Here is a 20,324-nt window from a genome sequence, read left to right as displayed (position 1 = left end):
GCTAAGCATCGTCAGAAATTATCGCAGATAAACCTTGCTATTATCAAGGTTTATCGCAAATGCGATAAAAAACGTCCGCAATGCATGAATATCGCTGAAAAGTCAGCGATATTCATGCATTACCGAGCTAATGCTCTTAGCCATGTTATCCACCTCCCATTGGATAACATGGCTAAGAACTGCTCAGGGCAGGTGTTAGTTTTTAGAGATATTCGCGCTTAGCGCGAATATCTCCAAAAGTTGGTAATAGGAGATAGCGATGTTAGCGACTGTTTCCAGTCGCTAACATTTTGGCACGCCCACTTTGCATGTCATTAGTGATAAATATCACTGACATGCAAAGTGGGGCCCAAGATGGTCGCTATCTCCTACTAGCTGTCGCTAACTGGTGTTAGAGACAGCTAGGTAATAGGGAGATCATTTTATCTCCGCTTTCTTGGCTTTTAAAGCCAAAAAAGCAGAGATAAACCCCCTTGATAATATGCCCCTATATTGCCTGCGGCTTGCAAGCAGCCAAAGAGACTTGTTTTGAAAGAGAAAGTCCAATGACACATTTCTATGTTTTCTTTCCCCCACAGGTTTTTGGACTTTTTTCTGTTTGGTTTAATTTTTTTAACCAATTTGGGGAGGGATGTAATGCCCAGCATAAGTCAGCATTCTAGTGCTGAGCCTGTAACTACACTGAACACCCACCCACCACTGATGTCACTGGTCAGGTGACACAGCATGAATAAAAGAGGCCGAGCCCATGTGCTCTGGGCCAGTTGCACCATACCTCCAGTGTGTCCTGTGTCTGCGTGTGACTGATTGCCAGCAGGAGGGCCTAGGGCCCATCACAGACTTTACAGTTTTGACTGACCTAACAGAATACACCATTGCGAGGATTTTTTAGCTTCACACTGCAAGGTATTTAATTGATTTACTTTCTATCCAGGACACTGGACAGTTATTTATTATTAGATCTTTTCTGAATAGATTTTATGTGCTTCGAAATGGATTCAGATGGTTGATCATAAATTTTCCTTGTCCTGATGATGACATAACGAATTTAGAGAGTTCAAAATGCCACTGCTTCCTTCCTGTAGCGATTTAGGAGGAAGCATGTACTGTGTTGCTGTTCTGTCGGACTTGCTTGTGGTATTTGTTTTTCATTTACACTGTCATGTGTTTTTCGTTATCTATGGTTTGTGTAACTATGAGAGCACCAATTAAATGTTGTATATATGTTTCATGTCTTTGAAATATTTCTCAATCATAAATGTTTTTTGTGTATAATTATTGTGGGTATCTTTTTTTACAGTCTTGAATTTATTGTTATATGTGTTGTGGTTAGAGAAAAATGCCTGCTCAAGAAATGTCCTCCCTAAACTATTGATGCTGAAACAGTGTTTAGAGGCTGCAGGTTCTGGGGAGTAGGGCTGCCTCAGTTGGCTGTAACCAACCTATTAGGATTTCACTGGCATTTCTTTTTCTTTCAATTTAGATTGGCTTTGTAGCTGTTTTTTCTTCACTATTAAATGAACACTATCTCCCAGAATGCTCTGCAGCTGAATGTGTAGTTTAGGTTTTGAAGTCGCTTTCGTCAACACACAAAGTGCAAAGAGAACTGTCCATTGTGAACATTTCTGCATTTCCACTACTTGATGCAATTGTTTGAGATAAGGTACCTTTTGAAATATTTGGACATACTGAAGCACTGCAAATTCGTTATGTTTTTAAACTAACACTTCAAGATGTTCTTGCTCTTGGCACCATCTCTGTTGAAAGGGCCTTACTTATGGTTAAGTCTATGCTTGCTGAGCTAGAAAATTAAACTGTATTTGAGAATGAAGATATGTATTGGGGACGTCCTATTATTATCAAATGTACTGTTTTCGCTACTATGGGCACCACTTCTTACTCAAAGCTAGTACTGCATGTGCAGTATTTAATTATCTATTATGGGAATATGGTACTACATTTTACGTAACTACACAAAAGCAAGTTATTTGAATTTCACACACCATTACGATATTTGTCAGTGCTTCCACCCTGGGACCTTGTTCCAACGGAACTCTTTTTCTGGCTTTCAGAGTGATTTTAAACATTGATTTAGTGGAGTCGGAGGAATTATGAGAGGCCTGGGAACTTTTGGACTTCTCAGGTATCGCTGAGTGCATGCTATGTATTGTATTGTGAATAACTTGCCTCCGATCCTCCTGATTTAGGTATCATCGAAGCTTGCTCTCTTTTGGTAAAATTATAAGACACAAAGTCAAGTGGGGTACAGCTATTTAAGCATATCATTTGTATGCCTTGTGTATAGAGCATATTGAAGTTGGGCTAGAGATTTAGGCGGTGATTATGACGGCGGAAAACCCACCACTGGTAGCATGCCAGTGGCGGGTTACAATTGCCTGTCAGACCTGCCCCACATACGTAGAATGGTGGCAGTGCCTAGCAGGCACCGTCCGCCACATTAGGATGCTGCATCCCAGGCAGCCTTTCCATGGCGGGGGAACAGCCATGGAAAGGCTGGCGGGATTGACTTTGGGAGCCCGTAGTAGGCCCTCCCTGTGCAGGGGCACTTTTGTTTTGTGCTTAGGTGTCCCCCTACAGTTCCCAGCACCAGGTGGCAGGCACCACATAGTGCCTGCCACGTAGTGCTGGGAAATGCACAACATGCATTTTTACAAGTGCGGCGGGTGCTGCAGCTAGCAGCACCCGCCGCAATGGTAAACATGCACAATGTGACAGCCACATAGCGGTCCTGCATTGTTATTTGATGTGCGGGACCACAGCCATGTAGGACGGCGGTCCCAATTCCCGGATACAGTGGCGGACGGACCTAAGTCCTTCTGCCATCGTAATCACCCCATTAACCTGTTTGGCCTATTATCAAAATTATTCATTAGATGAGAACTTTAAGGATTTTTCCTGTGAAGGGGCCTGAGGGGATGGCCACATTGGAAGCTGAAATTTTGGAGGAGAATACAAACGTATTCTTACTTGTATGCACTTGTAGTTATTAGGTAGGCTGGTTTATGCCCAGCTTCTTATTTGCATTGCAATCAATTTATAAGGTCCCCTGATTGAGTTGTGCTAATGAAAGCTTGTTCTTGTTATAAAGAGGCTCTGAGAGGTCTTCTCTAAGTATCTGCATATTGTTGACTTTTACTGTCTCAAGGAGATTTCGGCAGTTGTCTCGTGCTCAATCTATGCAGCGGCGGCTCCTTCACTAAGGCGGAGAAGCATCGCCCTAATGTTTTTCAGCAGTGTGAATAAATGATAAATAGTAGGATAACAACTTGTTGTTCTTATCATTCTATTTTTTCTGCTGCTGCAGCTTTGAGGGCGGGGCTGCTCTGCTCTCAGAGCAAGGAGAAGGAGTGGTTCGCACTCTGTAAATGCACATGAATGTTTGGTTGGCCTTTTTGGGCCTGCCAAAAAGTCATGTACACCATGCATTATCTCCACCCAGGCTGCACTGCTCGGTTCCTGCTCCTGTGCCAGAAGAGACTCAGAGAGACGACGGTAGAGAGACGCAGAAAGACGAGTTGTGAATGTATTTGTAATTCTTTTCTTTACCCCTTCTCCCCACGAACACTGCCCTGCCACTCCCGATCTGTGCCAACCACCACTGACTCTATGTAGAGCCCTCTATGTCCCTCTAGACTGGCCATCTACTGAACGTCAAGCTAAGCCTTCATAGCATTGCTTTGACTTTGGGTGGGTGCCGAGGATGTTCTTAATTTATGCATATGTTGGCATAAAAACAAAATGCCAGGACAAACTACTAAAGTGCTTCTAACTACTTCTTATAGAATTCTGGTAAATTCTGTTTGACCTCTGCCACCTGCTTCTACCACCCTAGCTCCCTCTAAGGCTAAATTTAGCCTTTTAATCTCGCCAGCCAGCCCTTTACCTGCCATCTCTTGATTATATAATTAGCTAGTACCTAATTTGAATCAGTGGGTGTAGGTGGGGCCGTCCGGTACTCATTTTTGGGGACCAGCACTTATTTTCCCTGGCAGATTTTGATCTAGAGGAAGAGAGGGAAAAACACAAAAGAAGGAAATAAAGAAGGAGACAAAGAAAGAAAAATATAGGCAAAGCTAAAAAGCAAGAATGAATACAAGCCTGTAAAAATGAAATCAATTTGCAGGACTATTAAAGAAGCAGGAGGTGAAATCAAGACGACAGAGCCTTCGTATGCAGCATTTGATAGCATCCAGCCAAGGGCTTCCTCGGGAAATATATGGACCCTGGTACTTATTCTTTTAGCAAATATAAGCACTGTATTTAGCCACGATATGTTAGCACTAAAGAAGCAAGAGATGTCTAATATTGTATACGGTTTTGCACAAACATCAGCTTATCTGCCAGCTGTAGCTTCCTTTCACCAAGGTCCCTGCTGAGAAATCTTGATCAGAACGGTATTTCCGATTATGTGTGTTCAAAATATCCACCCTCAGTACTGCCAGGCACAGCAAAAAACCTGCCTCCTTTTCCATTTTGAAGCTGTTAACCTCATATGTTTTCATTAATGTGGGTTATCTCCGTGTCTCCAGTCACTGGGTAGAGTAAACGCAAAGTAAGTTTGGGGATCTGCTATTTGCATCAGATCAGTTTTGTTCAGCTAGAGCAGTGCCTAGATGAGAAGTAGCAAAGCCTCTACTTGCTTAAAGAATGTAATTAAGTGCGAGAGAGAAACAAAAAAGTACATTCAGCGGTTGGTGAGAGAAGAGGGAATTTCACTGTTCGTTCTATAATTGTCCTATGCATTGACCTTCACTGGGGCATCTTATCCCCTCTCTTCTGCAGTTCTTGCAGACACTCCAATCTTCTGTGGCCTGGTTGTTCCTCTATTTGCTGGGAGAAAGGGAGGATGGCCAGGCACCTCTGGATGGCCACCACCTCTCATTGCAGCACTCTGCAGTTCTAGTTACCTGGCCATGAAAATAGCCAAATCTGCTCACAGTTCTCTGGCTCAGAGCTCTTGAGCCTGCTCGGAGCTCCTAGCTATAGTTCCTGGGGTTCTGAATACATCCCTAGAAAATAATGAAAATGGGTCAGAGTTAACCGTGGCCATGATGAAGCTGGTCTGGCTAAGAGCCAATCAATTCCAGGTCAATCAAGACTGTAGAGGGGTTGGCATTTGGGTATCAACCACCAGTCAAAGTGCTTTAAAAAACGTATGGGAACAGTGATGCTGCGTGCAATGGGGTCAGGGTCAGTGAGCGTGGGTTCAAAGGCGTGACTAAAGAATATTCTAGACCTTTTTTTGGTCTTTCACCTTCTGGTAACTACATATAAGAGAATGCACAGCTTAAAAGAAAAAAAAATACAAGTTAATCAGTGGGAAATGCACTATCAATCAATTTGAAACCTCTATTAGGTAATGCAGTGTATGGGTGTATGTGTGTGTAACCAGAGAGCCACAGAATTGAATCCTGATTAGTGCAGTGCAGAATAGTGACTTGTGTATTTCTAGTGCTCCAAGGCCCTAGCCTATGTCAGACAGCACTTTGAATATGTGATTCATTATTTTAAACTTGCATTACACACAATAAAAAATGGCCTTTTACAAAATGGTGTAATATAAAAAATACTTCCAAAATATGGATTTTAGTAATATCCAGTCTTTTCAAAATATGAATTTTAGTAATATCCAGACTCTATGTAGCACAAATATTTTGTATAACTGTCCATTTAAAGCAGGCACTTAAAACCCACCTGATAACTCCATTGCGATAGCACTCAAAAACAATAAATTTGTGTCATGAGGAAGCTCCACGGGATTCCATCAATGACAGCCAATACTGGCTTCCAGCACCCTTTACATTTGCAGATTAACCAGAAGGCACCCTGGCAAGGAGTCTTGATTCAAGTTTAGCTGTCTTCCCGTCCTTTGGTTGCATAGAGACTCCCTACCATGCACTTCACCTGGAGCATTTGAACTGCCAGAATTAACTGCCCTGCGTCCGTTAGATTTTCACAAAAATCAGGGGAACTGTTTCTCTAAAATTAAAAAAAAGTATGGGCACATCGTGCCCCTCATATCCCACCAACTTCTACCTCTGGTTTCAACAATCTACGTTGCCTCTTCGCTCCTCATTTGCCATATTTCAACACATTACTAAATCTGATTTAAATAAAAATGGCATTGCTTGAACATGAATATACTAATAAATATTTTAGAAAAAATAAGGAAAATTCATTTTCCAGCTGTTTTCACTAAAAGCATATTGCAAACTGATTCACTCAACCGAAAGCTCTGGTACATCTTACACATATGGCCACATTCATATCTTCAAGGAATAGCGGGTTTTTCCATTATGGCTGCTAAGAAGTCACCCCCTTTTGAACACTTTCAGTTAAACACAGCACTGTTTAATTTTGTATAGCTCTATTTCCACAGTAAAATGTGGCAGTTGTGGCATTAAAACTATTAACAATACAATTGGTAAACTTATAGACTGTGATTATGTCTCTGTCTGTACAATCAGACATCCTCCATACACAATGGTCCAGCCACTGCCGCTTGAGCCTCATCCCACACCACATAGATATGTTCTGACCTTCCATTTCTCCATCACTCAACAAGCAACAAGTTTGGCATCAGACTTCCTCATCCGACAGTCCCCCCCCAGCTTCTCCACACTCTGGTAGTTAGGCTTGCAACTGGCTGTAAGGCACTGGTGGACCATGTCTCCGATCGCTCACTGTAACACTACAACCCTGAAGTCAACCTTGTAGCCCCAGTGAAGCGAATACATAAGTACAATAGCAGGACCTCAGGGGTGGTATTCTTCTGTTTTGGCTTGTATTGCCAGCAGTAAAAATTGCCATTCAGTGGTGGTGTTTTCCTGCCTAGTTTCTCTTTATGTGCGCATCAAGTCAGCTGTAGTAGCAAAGGCTGTCCACGAAGGGGGCTCAAGAGCCGGCGCCATAACGGTCGCCGCGCACCCCCCCCTTAACCAGCCAGCCCGCGCCAAGTTTTGGCGTGCAGGAGGCAAAGGGCGGGAAAGCAGCCCCCAGCCTTAGGACACCTCCCCCCCCACATCGCAGGGCCGCCCGACGCAGCCAAAGGGGAGGGGGGCGAGATACAAACCCTCCAATGAGGGACAGCCCAACAGAAGAGGCCAGCAGGCAGCGGGACAGGTGTTAGGGATATAAGGCTGCTCCCCCAGGTAAGCTCCATGTTCACGGCTGGAGCGGGGGAGCAGCAACTTGGATAACAAACTTTTCCCACCCAACCACACCGGTAGAACAGCAATGTCACAGGCTGAGGTAGTGAAGGCAAGGTCGGAGAACTACGCAAAGAATGGTTGGTAACAAGGCACACCGGAGGGCAGTGTGCTAAGATGGGACTGCTAACCTTGGGATGCCTCACGGCTGGTAGTGCAGGCCTAAGGGCAGAGGGTAAGACCACCCCCCTTTAGATGCGGGGGCTGGGTGAGGCGGCTTACTGAAGAATGGGGGAGTAGCAGACACGGAGACGGCGCTCGCAGCCCAGCCCTCGCCGGATGGCAGGGCACAACCAGAACCGGAAGTTAGCGAGTCGTGGCCTAACTCCCGGTGCCGAAGCTACTCCTTTCCCTCCCGAAAAGGGGAGAGCCCCAAAACAAAAAACCCAACCAACCGGAGGAAAACACCAAAAAAGAGACTATACAGCAAAAGCACAGAATTTATGCATGTTGTCACTGTATTCCTAATAAACTGCGGCCAACAAATGACCCCCACAAAAAGAAAATGTATGTTGGTTTTTATTTCGCAGAAGGGGAAGGCAGTGGTTGTGGAAAGGTACAGACGGGGAGGTGGGGGAGAGTGTGAAGGTTATCCATTTAATCAAGTCCCAAAGCCAACGCAGCATGATGGGGGTGTCTGTGCCTTCCATTGCAAGGCTATAGCCGCTTCCCCCGGAGCAAAGCCAGATCTATGAACCTTGTGGTGTGCTTGGCGTTCTCCGGACCCGGGAAGCGTCTCTGCAGGCACACTGCCATGTTGAGGGAAAGCGGCATTCCCGTCAAATCAGTTAGCACATCAAGCATGGTCAACCAGGATGCACAGATGTGTAGGAAGAACCAAACCATATGAAATAAATCTTATCAGTAAGAGCCATACCCATCCTGCCTTCCCACTTGACTTGTAGAGCAGACATGTCCCATAATATGAGAGTGCCAATGTCTGATGTACATGTTAACACTCAGCGTTGCCCCCAATGCATCAGTAAAGTGGCCAGGACCTCGGATGTCACCGGCTCCTCAGAGTCCCCAGCCCAACTACCACTGATCACCACCCGTACTGTCCAGAACTGGCCCTTGTGTAGACCGAAACCATCCTCCAATCCCTTAAATGAGACGCTGACCTTTTGTGTAAAGATAACCCATCGTGACCACCCCTGCCTTGTCCCACACCTGATTGCATGACGTGCAACACATTCTATTTGTATTGGTGTCATCCACAGTGGGAGATCTGGTGAGTACAGTGTCCCCGGTCTCCTTTTGTAATTGTCCCAACAGGATTCTTTGACTCACAGTGTTCGTGCATGAGGTTCTTGGTTCCTACCTCTGAAGTAGTGCACCTGTTACAAGTGTATATCCCAAAGGACATGACCATTGTTTCTCCTCTCAGGGTCAATCTCCACTGTGAGCCATTTGGCCAATCACACTAATTCTACCTGCCTTCCTCATCCAAAGGGTGCATCCCCTTTTCGATATCTATGCATTTATGCTGGGTTCCGCAGATCAGTTCAGACAAGACCAAACGCAGGTCCTAAAAGAAGGAGCCCAACAGCTGCAGGGGTAGGGCCATAAATAAATACAGGAGGTGAGGCAAAATTACTATTTTGATAATGGCCACTCGGTCTAGAGGTGAAAGGGGGAGACGGTGCCAGAATGGGAGAATGTGACTTGTTCTGGCTACACCTTATCCAAGTTAACTTGTTGATGGTCAACGTCTGAATGGTATACCTGGACTCCAAGATACTCGAACATGGGGGTCTCCCACCTCAGGGAATCTCTGAGGTATGGCAGGCACGCTGAGGCGTTTCTTTTCATAAGTGGGAATAAGCAGGGTTTCTCCCAGTTGACCTTCAGCCTGGGCACTTCCCCAAATTCAGACAGTAGCTGCTCCAACAAGGGGAATGGCCATTCAGGGTCTCTGAGAAGCAGCAGTGCATCGTCTGCATGCCATTCCGCTTCGCCATGCATGTCTTCTATTGGTATTCCCCAAAAAGGCCCGCTAGCAAGCATCATGCACGGTAGTGGTTCCAATGCTAAAGCAAACAGTATTGGGGACAGGAGGCATTCCTGTCCAATGCATCTACACAGCAGTCACCTATCCATGTATATCTTCCCTGTGCGAACATGGGCAAGGGCTTCTGTATCTAATAGACTGATCTACTTTCGAAGATTACCTCTGATTTCCATGGCGTCGAGTACTTTGAACAGGCATGGCCACAATAGAGTATCAAAAGCCTTGGCAACATCAAGGGCCAGCAACGGCAGGGATCCCAATCAACTCACGATGTGTGGCAACGTGCGATATTCACATGGGTACCACATCCTGGGACAAAACCGCATTGAGCCAGGTGTATGAGCCCAGACACATAGGAGAGTAAGTGGTTTGCTGTGCTGATACCTAGAATTTTATTGTCTGCATGTATTAGAGAGAAGGGACAGTAGAACCTGATGTCCAGGGGGCCTCGGTCCTGTTTTGGCAACACCACTATAGTGCGCTCCCTAACAGAGTCAGTAGCAGTCCCTACTTGAATGCCCCCACATACGTAGCATTCAGCTGGGAAGCCACCCAAGGCCAGAAGGCAATATGAAATTCTGGAGGGAGCCTTCCTTCCTTGTTATCTTCCCTCTAGTCAATTGGTTGATGGCCATTTGCACCTTCTGCACTATGAGCTAAGCATTCAGGGCAGCTAACCCACAAGACTCAAGATATATATGGTGGCCAAGAACTGAGCTATGCGGCCTGGGTGAGACGTCTGTGGAGGCGTGTACAGAGTTTAATAGAACTTAGTGAAACCTGCATTAATCTCCCCATGAGATGTAGCAAAGTAACTATTCAAGAGCCATGATAAAGCTAATGGGTTTCTGGTGTGTGTCTGACTTTATCAGTGATCCCAAAAGATGTCCCTTCCTGTCCCCATCTTCATGTTGTTGTGTGATCTATTCCCTGTAGTGCATGCATCTAAGGTACACCATCAGTGCCTTATACGATTTGGTTATTTCCAGGAATCAACTTGTAGCAGTTTGGTCCTCTACTGCCAGCATTTCATGCACATGTAGTTGCCTCTTCACCTCAAGAACCTTGTGCATCAGTGTTTGTTTGACCCCATATTATGTCTTTGTACAGAGACTACGGATGACCAACTTAAAGGCATCCCACTCCAGGTTGGAGTGGAAGGCTGAGTCTTTATTTTTTATTTTATTTATTTAATGCATTTTTTATATAGCGCGAACATTACCCGAAGGTGTCAGAGCGCTTTACAAAAGAACCAGCTGCGTTACATAAGGACTTTGGATTACATGAGTTACATATGAAATACAAACAGAAATAATTGCAAATGTACAAGTTGTAAATTCACTCAAGGAAGAGATATAAACAAAGAAAAATTGCAAATGTATTAGTTGTAAAGTCACTCAAGGAAGAGGTATACACTCTAAAAACACATAGGAATGGTAGTAAGTACAAAGGTCTACTACATATACTAGTGGTTATAGTTCTATATATACAAATAGTAAATTCACTATTACATAGGAACATAAAAAACATTACACAGTTTCATGCCATAAGATAGGTAGGGTAAAGAGTGTCGATCACTGTCGTCGATCACTGTCCCAACTATGGGGCATATTATCAAGGACAGGTTTTTAAATTATCGCCGCTTTAGTGGCAGAAAAAAAACGCTAAAGCGGCGATAAGCCCATTATCGCCGCTTTAGCAGCAGTTTTCTGCCGCTAAAGCAGCGATAATTTTATCGTCGTGCTTGATAATATGCCCCTATGTCCCAGAACAGTGGCCGGGGGGAGGCAATCGCACTGCTGGGTGAAGGGAACATGGGTAGTATTAACAAAAGAGGGTTATGGTTAGAGTCCATTCAACACAGGTATTTTGCATTATGTATACATGGTATAAGTGCCATTGAACCAAGAATCCTGTCAATACCTGGGAGCAACATATGTAGCCCAGAATAGCAGGAGTATTCAATGTGTGCTGGGTGCAACTCCCTCCACAAGTCTGACATTGCCACCTCTCAGCCGATCTCTGGAAGCCCCATGCAAGTGGGATATTAGGTAATAAAGGAAGGGGCAGCAGTGAGTTATCCAGGGTGCAATCTTGCTCCATATTACAGTCATCTCCCTATATACGATGCATACCTAAAGAGTGGGCAAGGTGCAGGTCTAGTGAGCCAACAAATAGTAGCTGCTGAGGGTTGGGTGCGTAACTGGCCAAAAACACATCTACCAAAACCATTGTTCTGACCAGTAATGTGAACCTAACTTCAGTGTCTATGTCGACCATGTATTGTGAGGGGAACCCCTGTTGCCAACCAAATCAGCGCAACCAGTACACCATACCAAACATCAGGCCCCTCCAGGACGTCACCAGTTTCACCAGTTCCGAGGCCATCATGTTGGTCTCCTGTAAACAGGCGATGTGTGCACCCTATCTATGCAGGACAACATACACCCTGAGGCACTTCGTCAGGGTAGCAGTTCCCTAACATTTCAGGTAATAACAGTGTATTTCTGGGTCATAGCAATGGTTGGGGGCAGGGTGTGCAGGTTTGTTCATGAACCTCTGAAGTGTGCTAGCAGTATAAGTGGACAGTGCAGGACTAGTCGAGTGTGAGGAATAACCTGGACAGGAGAGGACTCTTGGTATAGAATGCGGTCAGCCCCTTGTACCCCAGTCATTGCAAAAACATGCTGTGACCATGTCATCTAAAACCCCATTAAGGTACAACAGCAACTTAACGTTAGGTCACAAAAACTTACATTACAGCTGTGACGTGTAGGGGTGATGCCAATGTTCAGTGTACTTATAGTTAGTTTCCACCACCCCGTGTACAAATATTGCGATTCCGGGCCATTTGACCGCACACTCTAGTCAGAAATCACTTTCACGTGGTGGTAGTTTTGCAGGGTGCAGGTGTCCTCTGATTAGTTTATCCACCGTTCTGGGTGCGACCTTCATGGGAGACAACTATTCATTCGACAGTGTCATCTTCAAGTCTTCCTCACCCCCCTCTAAGCCACTGTATACCGACTGGATGCTGTGAGGAGAGACTCTTGCACCACCAATGCTCTCTCCTACATGGTGGACTCTTTCAGGAGTCTGGGTCTGCAGTCGGGCTGCCTGCCTCATTTGGCTTGAGTTTCTGCTGCCTGTACTCAGGAAACGTCATGGCCTTCTCTCTCAAGCCATGTCCATACCTCATCAGGGGCTGTGAAGAAAACTATTTTGTTGTTGGATATGATTAATAATTTGGAGGGGTTCAGAAGGCCATAGGACAGTCCAAGGGTGCACAATGCTTGCTTGACTGCCAGGAGGCTCTTGTGCTTCTCTTGCACCACTGTCGTGCAGTCAAGGAAGATATGTATTTTTTGACATGTGAAATCCCATGGGCCAGGAGCTCAGGTTTTCTGTAGGACACAGTTGTGGAAAGAGTTTAGCCGAGTGACTATGGGTCATGGAGGGGCACCAGGTGGGAGCGGGATAGAGCTGCACCCAGTGAGCTCTTTCCAATCGAAAGAACTTAGACTGTATGTTCATGGGCACATTCATGAGCAACCGGTTGATGGAGGTCAACTCGCTCCAGGACCCCACCACTTGGATGTTATTACGAGGCAATCGGCCTTCATCATTATCTGCCCTGTCTTGCAGGGTCTGTAGTTCACCCTCAATTCTATCACTTGGAACTGTAGCATGCTTACCAATAGTCTCATAGTGGGTTGTGAGGATGGATTCTGCATCTCCCACCCTGTCAGCCAATGTTCTGTGATCCGCTCGCAATAGCCCCACGTCAATGGCAAAATCATCACTTTTATTTTCAAGGGCTAATCGAGAGTTGCATATGGTATGTAGAATCATATCTATATTGTCTTTGGAAGGGACCCCGCCCTGGGTACTTTGCGCCACCGACTCAAATGTAGGGCTTCCTCCTCCAAGCATCCCCAAGAGCCATGTGGCAGACTGCAGTAAAGGGGGGTCTTGCAGTGGGTGTACCCATTATGCATGGGAATGGGGAGGGTAGCAGGGGAGAACCCCATCTAGACTGAGTAAAATGAACCAGTGGTATCATATGTTTTTAGTGGTGGTATCCATGGTGCTCCCTGTTGTCACTATGCCCGCCGCTGTCCTTGGCTTCAATGCCGTCAGCCTCTAATTTATGCTCATGGTGGTCATCGTACAAGTCAACCCACCCCTCACTTCTGAACCTCAATGAAGCTCATTGCCCCTCTCCTGGGGCCCTCCCTAGCCTTGTGGATGTTAGCCATCCATGGCCCGGTCATGAGGTGATGTGTACGGGGTCTGACCTGTAATATCCTGGCTACCACAGCCTGGGGGAGCACTAGCTCTCAGACAGGAAGGTCCTGGGGGGCCTGTTTATCATCCACAGGGGGAGGCAGCACAGTCTTTATTTCCAGGTCGATCACCGGCCGCGGTGCTCAGTGTGTGTCCATCTGCATCACTGCCACCTCTTTACTGCCGCTTCCAGCTGGCTTCCACAGCCTCCAGAGACCAATAACACTCTCTGTTGCAGGGCCCCCAGAGTGCTGGTCATGATCCTCACTCCAGTGAAGCAGGGACTCAGCTTCTAGCCCTGGCAGCAGCACAGGCCCAGTCCTGGAGCAGCCCACATGTAGGGCACTGCTTAGGCCTCAATTCATCACTGGGTCAGCACAGAAGACACAGAAGACACAGGGGGACCTCCAATGACTAGGGCGTGCGGGTATCCGTCCGATATAGACCCTGGGTGAGAGGATAGCACAGGATTTTTATGGTCGAACAGGAGAGCGGCTCTCATGGGTCTGACTTCTAGATTAACGCCCCCACCCCAAGACAGGACTTCTTTAAATGCAGGATGTTTGTTGCTTTTTCCCCTCTGTCCTTCTTGTGTAGCTGAGTGGCAGATGTATAGGTTGTTCACCATTGATTTGTGAAGATGAGGTACTCCATACATGTAGCTATTAGAAGTAGTGCAGCCAAAATTCTGCACTATAACAAGTGGAGGAGTAAATATTAACAATTGCATAAAGAAACACACGAAGAGCATTATATCTTATGTAGCATAATAGAGTGTATGCTGAGATACTTGTGGTTGATTGTTATCCAAAAATGGGGACAAAGACATACCAAGTGTTGCAGCCTACAGTGATGTTTTCCCCACTTTGGTAAGAAGTTCCATTTCTAGTACATGTACAATCATCTTCTTTTATGCAATCCCCATCGTCATTCATCACCAGATCTTCAGGGCACATGCACCCAGAGGTGCACTGCATGCTGTCCTGCAAATGGAAAACATATTGTTAAGAAATCACATAAGATACGTCTTTTTTTCCTACAAAAAAGGAGTATGCTGTGGAAATCAGCGATAAGTAGAGAGAATTAAAGAGGAGAACTCTAGGTTAGGGATAACCTGGGTAAAGTTTTAGGTCGTGCATAGCTCTATGTGTTAGATTACCACAGAATTGCAAAAAACCCATACAATGAAAACACAGGGATCTCAAGGAAGATTAAAGAAGTATGTTTCTCACTTCTCTTACTTTTGACGGTTATTTTTAATTGCACGTTTATTTTAGAACACTTATCTTGTAAATATGCAGCTAACAATGGACAGAGATCAGAATTAGAATGTTTACCGTTCTAGACTGCATTTTAATTAAAACAATAGGCAATAGTGAGGTACAATGGATTAAGACAATTCTGTAGCTGCAGCATTTACCACATAAGTATAGAATTGCTGCATTTTTCACATAATTTACAGATTTCACAAAAATGTTGTGTCTATTTCAAATGGCTAATTATAACACTGACAGAGAATGTGCGGCATAACCTGCATTTCTGCTGCATAATTTAGATGACCTCCTTTCCAGATAATTCTAGTAGCCCATTACAATGGTTTGAAGCCGAATTGAACTTTATTTCAGTTAAATAAAAGAATGTAATGTCTTACATTCAATAAATAAAAAAACGAAAAGATTTAAGGAACAATTTGCAAACAGAGTAATGTATAAAGTGGCCGCCGGACTTAAGAGCCAAGAAATAAAAAGTATGAGAGCGAATATTTGCTTCAGAATAGTTAAAGAGATAACAAAAAAAGGAAACCTTAAAAATGTAGTTCTCCAACCAAAGAGACAATATAATGTTTTGCCAGTATTTGTGCCAGGAGTTTAAGTTGCCTCAGACAGACCCTTAAAGTTTACTTAAAATAAGAGGCATCTCCTCATAGGTGAGTTAATAGACTCGAATATCTTCTTGTACCATAGGAACATCTTAATCGAAAGCTAAAACAGTGCCAATGTAGGTAGGATAGCCTTGTATTGTGTCCCCTAGTTTTTGCTTTGTTTTAGTCCATTTATGGACAAATACATCAGTTATTGTGTTACCTCCCTACCTTGCTCATATTTTGATATAACTAGTTAAGAGATGGGGGTGTCCTCCTCAGATGCAGACCAGCGTGACCTGTTGACATGAACAAATCCCACACTGGGTAAATGAATCTTGTACCCAAAGTCTACGCTAGGTCAGTAATGTTGTACAAGTGCAAATAAGGTGGGTCAGTGTTTCCAAATGTTGTGTGCACTGCTCCTGCAACTCTTTTGCCAGGAACCATAGTGCTTTATGATTTTCATTTATCATTTTTACTTGAGGCACCTTTGGTGTGTTTTACACTCATTCCCTCTTAGGCAGGGAGAAGAGTGGGGGAAGTACCGGTTGCATGGTGTCTCCATTGTGAACATCAGTGAAGATCAGCTCCTGAATTGCTTTCAGGTTTATGTGCTTCTTTGCACTGTTACTGCATGGTTTCCACCCAGAAGCTGACCTCTTCTTCTGCTGTGAATGAAAACAAATGGTCCAGGGGGACTCTTAAGGGCACTTAAAATAAATTGGACTCTTCTCGGAATGTCTTATTTTTGCAAAAATATGATCTGCTGTGTGCCCATGTGTACCAACCCCCCACCACCTTCTTATTAGATCAACATCCTGGGATTCTGGGCACATCACTTAGTCTCCTCATGCCTATACTTTCTTCCATGCTCCCTAATTCTACTTAATTTACATAATAACTGTGCAAAAGTTGGAATATCCACCGTTCTCCACCTATGCAGGATCAGCGATAGAGCAGCCAGGACCAAGATAATTATCTGGTTTTGTTTAAGGATAGTTGCTGTTAAATCTGTGAAGTATCTTAAACCCACTGTCTGAGTATCAAGTATCTGTGGGACTTTCAGTGTGTCCTGGCAGTATTTGTTAATACTCTCCCAGAATCAGTCTAATTTCGGGCACCAACAGATAATATATGGGTCCAGTTCCCCCTCCCTCAAAATTACACCAAAAGCAATTTGATGAGATCTGGGGATTAATTCTCTATAAAAAGTCTGCAGTGCGGTACAGCAGCCATTTAGAATAAAATTGCATCTACTTAAAGTTAGCCGCTTTCAACAAGGCGCTATTAAATTTATTAACCTGATGTTAATCTATACTAGAGATATGCAATCCTTCTTGATATTCCCGCTTTCTGGCAAAGTTTATCTTACCCGTGAGTACGGAATAGGGAGACGAAGCCATTTAATGAAATGCGATGTGTCTGGGTTACTAAATACCCTGCAAGATTGCTAACATTGCTAATAAGTGTAGGATTAAGTGCTGACACAAGATAATATTCCTGACGAATGACCATTGCAAAATAATTTTACTATGCTTATGCAATGGTTCTATTTCAGGCCAGGTTTTCCACTCTCCCAACAAGAAGTCTCCTATTTTACTAAAGACCTGACTTCTCCAGTTCACCGTGCTGGGTCTAGTAATAAATCATGACCTAAATAGATGTCGGAGAGGAAGGTTTCTGCATTTAATGTGGGTATCGAAAAATGCCTGAACAACTTTTTTTTCTATTTAATACTCCATTGAAAGGGTTTTATATCCTAACTTTTTGGGAGTTTTTATTAAAGACATACAATCTCGGATGAAATATTCCTTGTAAATCAAATCTAAAAAGAAAATATTGCACCTATTGATGTTTTAAACCTTTGTTCTTCTGTATATGGTATGTGCAAAATTAGCATAGTAATATTCTTTCAAATCAGACTCCGCATGGAAAGGAATATGGTAAATCACTTTGTGGGCCGGTTGCGGGCCCCCAGGTGTTGGGAGTGGGTAGCTGCACTTGGGGGGTACCTATGGTACCCCCTTCGTTGCCACGCACAAATGGCAGGCACCGTGCGGTGCCAGTCACATTGTGCATGGCAATGCACAACATGCCACTTTAACATTGCGGTGGGTGCTGCTTGTGCTGCTTACAGCACCACCCGCCGCAATGATAAAGATGCTGGATATGCCTGCCAGGGTGGCGGTTACATCCTAATTGGCCTTGCGGGAACGCCACACCTCTGGCAATCGGTCCCATTTTCTGATGCGTTTGTCTGCCCGTCATCGTAATGGGGCCCTTAATGTTTCTTTGCTGAAGAGGGGATTCTTTAATACTGACATTGTTTTGGTTATATTGTAGGATATGAGGTATCGGAGTGCTATTTTGATTGAGGTTAGTTCTAGAATTCGTTTTTTTCCCAGCTGGGGTTTGGGAAGAGTCTCTGTAATCTTTATGTGCCTGTATCTGTCTGTTGCAGAATTGAATTTGAAGACTGGGAAAGATTTCACAGCCATAGTTTTTAATCTTTTTTCTTTGGTCTCCTTTTCCCTTTGTTTATTTAATTTCCACAGCTTCCTTCTATGACGTGGACATATGTTTCAGAGCCGAGTTGTAATGATGGTGAGCTAATAATAGGCATTATGGGGCAGATTTATGTTAACTGGTGCATCCCCAGGGATGGTGCAAGGCAGTGAAGATGCGTGACGCATCTCTCGGCGCACGGGCGGCGCATTGCAGGAGTCATGTCGCAAGTGCGACATTACTCCTGCAATGCACAGGGCCCACCTGTTCAATGTATGGTGCGTCACCCTTACGCCTGCTTCAAGCAGGCGTAGGGAATTGACGTAGAAAGTGACTGAGTGAAATCTCATAGATTTCACTCAGCCACTTTTAGGAGGCGTTCCTGCGCAGGAACGCCCCCCCCCCTGCGCAGGAACGCCTCCTTATGGCGCAGGGGTTTCCAACGTGACGCATCTCCTAGATGCGTCATGTTGTAAATAGGGCGCATTGTTTGCGCCGCCGTTGCGTCACATTACGTGACGCAATTGCGGTGCAAGGAGGCGCAAGAGCCTCATAAATCTGCCCCTATGTTGGTTGATTCTGATTGAATGATAATGTCTGTGTCCGTATCTACAGGATTAATATCTGAAATGCTTTTTCTGACAAAGCTCAGAATTGCATGAGATTCTGTATTATGGATTATTGTTCTTACATTGTTCGTAAGGTTGAAAGGACTGATACATTTAAAGTTTTCAAGTGATGGTTTTTGCTCCTGCGGCAACGGCAGAGCAAGATTCAAAGTGCCTTTGGTTGCTATGGTTGATTTTGCAGTGTGTCTAATTGCTTTTACTTTCTCAACCTAGGAGCTTCACTGAGGAGGTGATTATTTTATCTGGGATGGTGGCAAATTATCATTCTTGATTTATTGGGGCGTAACTCTTGTGGATATGGTAAGCCATTATTTTATAATGATATATAGGTACTCAATAAGGGAGTCAACAGCTGCTGTTATATTGTGATCAAGTTTCCAGCAGCACATTTTTGTATATCTAATTTATTGAATTGAAAATTACAGAGTCTTTACAGTGCCATTTAATGTTGAAAGCAGGCATTCCCAGATATCCAAATCAGAGATCTGGCACTTTTTGTCTTCTAAAAATGGTAGTCAACCAGATATTTTTTGATTAATTGCGGCCAGTATCCCATCTCTAAATAATTTCCTCCTGGATTAAGCAGCTCATCTCGAATGGATGTCTCAACAATAGTTTCTAGTTTGCCTGATTGTGATGGAAAAGTTGGTGAGATGTTTGTTGCAGCGTTTCCATTTTTCATTTTGGACTTTCTAGTATTCGTGAGAGAGTAATGGTTGAAAGAAGGTCACCAAATCTAGCATATCTATGGAAGTTCTTACCACTGTGCGAATTTGTGGATCACAAACATCCTGGTGGTAGGTCTTTGTCTAGGTCATGTGATTTGAGCACTGCTTTTAGGCCACGTAGAAGTTTTAAGTTTTGTTCTAGATTGGTCAGAGTTATTTGTTTTTTTATATATAGGTCTTAATCTCTTACTTGTTTTCTTTGTTGCCTTGCTTTATGTTCGCATAGGAGGTAAACTCTAGCCCTCCTCACACCTAACTTTGTCTCTTTTTGTCCGTCTAGTATCCTGGGGATCCATGCAGCCTGAGAAGCCATTTTCTATGCTCCCTGACACAGCCGCATCGAGGTCGCCAGCTGACGAGTCCCTAGAGTGCACCCTTCTCTGGCACCCAAGCTCAACCCGTTTCTTCCCCATCACATGGGGCTTTCTCCCACTGGGATTCAGCAGTAACTTGGGCCACTGGTTGGGACATCAGGTGGGATTAACTGGGATTCTGTACCAGCTGTCAAGGGCCACTGGAACACAAGCACTGTACAAGACCACTTCCATGGAGTCACAGCACTCCGTTACTTTGAGTCTGGCTGCTGCTTCAGAAAATGGAGCTTGAGTCTGCTAGCAGTGCTTAGAGCGCTGCCTGCTTGATCAGCGTGAGCTCCATGTTCTTGGTGTGGCATATTCCTGTCCAATCTTCTCCAGTTCTCCTCCAGCTCTCTTCTGGCACATCTGGCATGTTCAGCAGCAGCAGCTGCTGTTGCTTGCTGTTCTTTGCGTCACATGTCTGCGGGCCCCAAGCCACATTATGAATGATGTAAGAAAGTGTTTTCACTGTTTGTGTAAACTTTCCTAAACCACCGCCTTTGAGGTGTTGTGGTTCCCAGCCCGGCACATCCGGATCATGTATAGTGCGAGTTGTAATTATGCAGCATTATGCAGCACATTCTAGGATTGCATAACGTCATTATATTGCAATTTTTACACGTGATACCACTGTCTGGTCATTGGTTGCACCTCATTAGTACAAGTTTAACACCCAAATATAGCAATAGGCAACAGAACAGTGGCCAGTCAAGCT

At 44.5% G+C, this 20,324-nt stretch overlaps 1 protein-coding gene across 2 annotated transcripts in view; it reads right to left on the bottom strand.

Moving 5' to 3' along the window:
• Positions 1 to 20,324, bottom strand: part of LOC144823879 (mucin-5B-like) — a 737,446-nt gene that overhangs the window by 569,474 nt on the left and 147,648 nt on the right. For both annotated transcript variants that reach the window (XM_078682767.1, XM_078682768.1), the window contains one exon: positions 14,359 to 14,510. In XM_078682767.1, coding sequence (XP_078538893.1) covers positions 14,359 to 14,510 — 152 coding nt within the window. The remainder of the gene's footprint in view (positions 1 to 14,358; positions 14,511 to 20,324) is intronic.

The sequence above is a fragment of the Lissotriton helveticus genome, chromosome 3_1, assembly GCF_964261635.1.
Source record: "Lissotriton helveticus chromosome 3_1, aLisHel1.1, whole genome shotgun sequence".
Classification (NCBI taxonomy): Eukaryota; Metazoa; Chordata; class Amphibia; order Caudata; family Salamandridae; genus Lissotriton; species Lissotriton helveticus.
Note: the sequence above shows the minus strand (reverse complement) of the source record. Positions and strands in the feature narration are given on the sequence as shown.